At 37.8% G+C, this 2,500-nt stretch overlaps 2 protein-coding genes across 3 annotated transcripts in view; both read right to left on the reverse strand.

Moving 5' to 3' along the window:
* Positions 1-2,500, reverse strand: part of LOC138965278 (uncharacterized) — a 16,655-nt gene that overhangs the window by 5,319 nt on the left and 8,836 nt on the right. The window lies entirely within an intron of this gene.
* LOC138965277 (uncharacterized) overlaps positions 1,155-2,500 on the reverse strand; it is a 2,937-nt gene continuing 1,591 nt past the window's right edge. The window contains exon 2 of the mRNA XM_070337395.1: positions 1,155-2,500. This exon is cut by the window's right edge and continues 687 nt beyond it. Within this exon, the coding sequence (XP_070193496.1) occupies positions 1,872-2,500 (629 nt within the window). The 3' untranslated portion in view covers positions 1,155-1,871.

Here is a 2,500-nt window from a genome sequence, read left to right on the forward strand (position 1 = left end):
GTTAATTACATTGTTGATGTTGAAATTGACGCTGATGTGGGCTACAGAGAGGACCAGGAGGCTACAATCCTCAAACTTTGGCCGTGTGTGTAAGTTAACAAGTAGAAGTGACATCACAGCTCTAGCAAAAAAAATGGACATACAGACAGCCAACATGCAATTCACCCTCAATCAAACACGGACAGAAATACGAATTTAAAGCCCTACACAAATTTGCGGCAGCCACAGAGAAGATCAGTGTCTGTGGTTTGTATGTATGTAAAACTTATCCATTCTTGGGGGCGTCACCAGATGCTATTATTGAAGAAGAGGGTGGGTCGCAGTCAGTGGTGGAAGTGAAATGCCCCTTCAGTGCAAAAGATCTACCCATTTCAAAGAACAATGTTCCATACCTAGAAAAAAAGTAAGGCTGCTACAAACTGAAAAAGTCGCATGACTATTTCTACCAAGTTCAAGGCCAGATGTGTGTAGGAGCACAGTTTGCATACTTTGTAGTGTACACTTTCAAAGACCTGGTGATACTGGAAATTCCAAAAGATGATGATTTCATCACATCAATGGTTGAGAAGTTGCAGCAGTTCTTTGACAACCATTTCAAACTTGCTCTACTTGAGACAAATCTGTACAGAGACTTTGTTGCTGATGAAACAGCTGAGGCCGAACAAGGTGAATCGGAGTGATGGACATGGTTGATTTCAGTCTTAAAATTTATAGTATCACCATGTTTTGAAAGTATTACTTGTTAGTGTATCACATAGATACCCCCCCCCCCTCCCCACACACACTTTTGTTTGTATACTGAGCAAAACGTATACTGAACCCACCCCATACTTAAAACACTTTTTTTTTGTATAAAGAGTTTGTTTGTTACTGGCTGTAGGTGTGTAGTAAGTTAGTCTGCAACTTTGAGTGTTATCTTGATAAAGTCAATGTTAAGTTTATATGGGTTAATTTAACAGACATCTGGTGACGCACCAAAGAATGGTACAAGTTTACAGTATTTCTGAGATTGATGATTTTGCTTAAAGATAAACACACATAAGGTTGCAAAATTATGTATTGTGTTGGTGTGTGTTGCTAATGTTATTGTCAATCCGTAAAACAAAACACATTCAAAAAATCTCCCTCAGGCATACATGTTTAAACAAAACAGATTCTTCAAAGTATGACACATTTATTTACACACCGTGAAACCTTGATCATGCAACCGTGAATATGTTCTGTAGATTAGAATAAAGAATGATAAAGCTATACCAAAAAAGAAAGCATTTTGAGATGCACAGAGCATAGTTGGTATGCGAGCATAGTTGGTATGCATATTGTGTGTGTGCACACAATGGATACTTATAAGTTATATGATTATCAATGATAAATCTCATTACTGTTTGGGTCTTGTAAGAACACAGACAATGTTAAACTGTATCCTGTTGGTGGTTGTTGGTAGCAGATACAATGTGAAGCTGAACAGTCTAATAGAGATTCTTAAAGTATATTTGAAATTACTGTTTGGCATGTTTTGTTTGTTATTAAATGGCATATGCCTTGGATTTGGATGAAATGGAAATTAATATGAATTAAAGTTTCAAAGTAAATCCATGGAATTCTGTTTCAAGTGTTCAAAGTTTTTTTGAATGTGCGTGTGTCTGCTTTTTAAAGAAGAAAAAAAAAGGCTACCTTTCTTTGCCAGTACTGACTACTATTAAAGGAAAACTTTGTAGTTTCAGATGTTTCAATGCTACTTCACCACATTCATTAAAAAAAATCACTGCCTGAATCTATATCTGTTATTTATTCACACATTTCTTTTCTTCATTGACTGAATGATAAATACAGATGGTGCTTTTGCCTTTTCAAATCCACTGGCATTGGTGTTACGCAAAGCGACTGACCACTGTTTTTCTGAAGTTACACAGATAAAAGCATACTGTGCTGATTCTGGATGCAAGTCTTGTCTCTAACAGGTTAAGTTTATGTTGACAGATGGTGTAAACTTTGGCCATGCCAATTATTCTTTCAACATGCACCCTCTTGCTGGCAATTTTTCTGTCTTTTTGCAAGGTAGCAACACCTAGCCTGTTTTTCTTCTTAAAAAATGCTGGTATGTTGATCAGTACATTTCTTGGTGCAAAAATGTCTTGAACGTTAAACCCCTTGTCAGCCATAATGGAGTCCCCACTTTCACAAAGAAGGGGTAGTGGGCTGCGCTCAACAATCTGTCTGTCACTTGTGGAACCCCCATATGCATCAGACACATATGATGTTAGACCTCTAGGGGTGACACCTACCAATACTTTTACTGTGTTGCCATGTTTATAGGTGGAGAAACTAGCTTTCTGTGCTCTTGGGTTTGATGGCTGTTTTACCCTCACTTCTGTCGCATCAACAATGACCCTTGTGGTAGGAAATTTGAGTTTAAAATCTGTCGGGCAGAAGTGGGTTACTAAATGACGATCTGGCCACCAATTTATTTCTCCCCACTGAAGGTAGCAGAAGTTTACCC

The sequence above is a fragment of the Littorina saxatilis genome, linkage group LG4 (assembly GCF_037325665.1).
Source record: "Littorina saxatilis isolate snail1 linkage group LG4, US_GU_Lsax_2.0, whole genome shotgun sequence".
Taxonomy (NCBI): Eukaryota; Metazoa; Mollusca; class Gastropoda; order Littorinimorpha; family Littorinidae; genus Littorina; species Littorina saxatilis.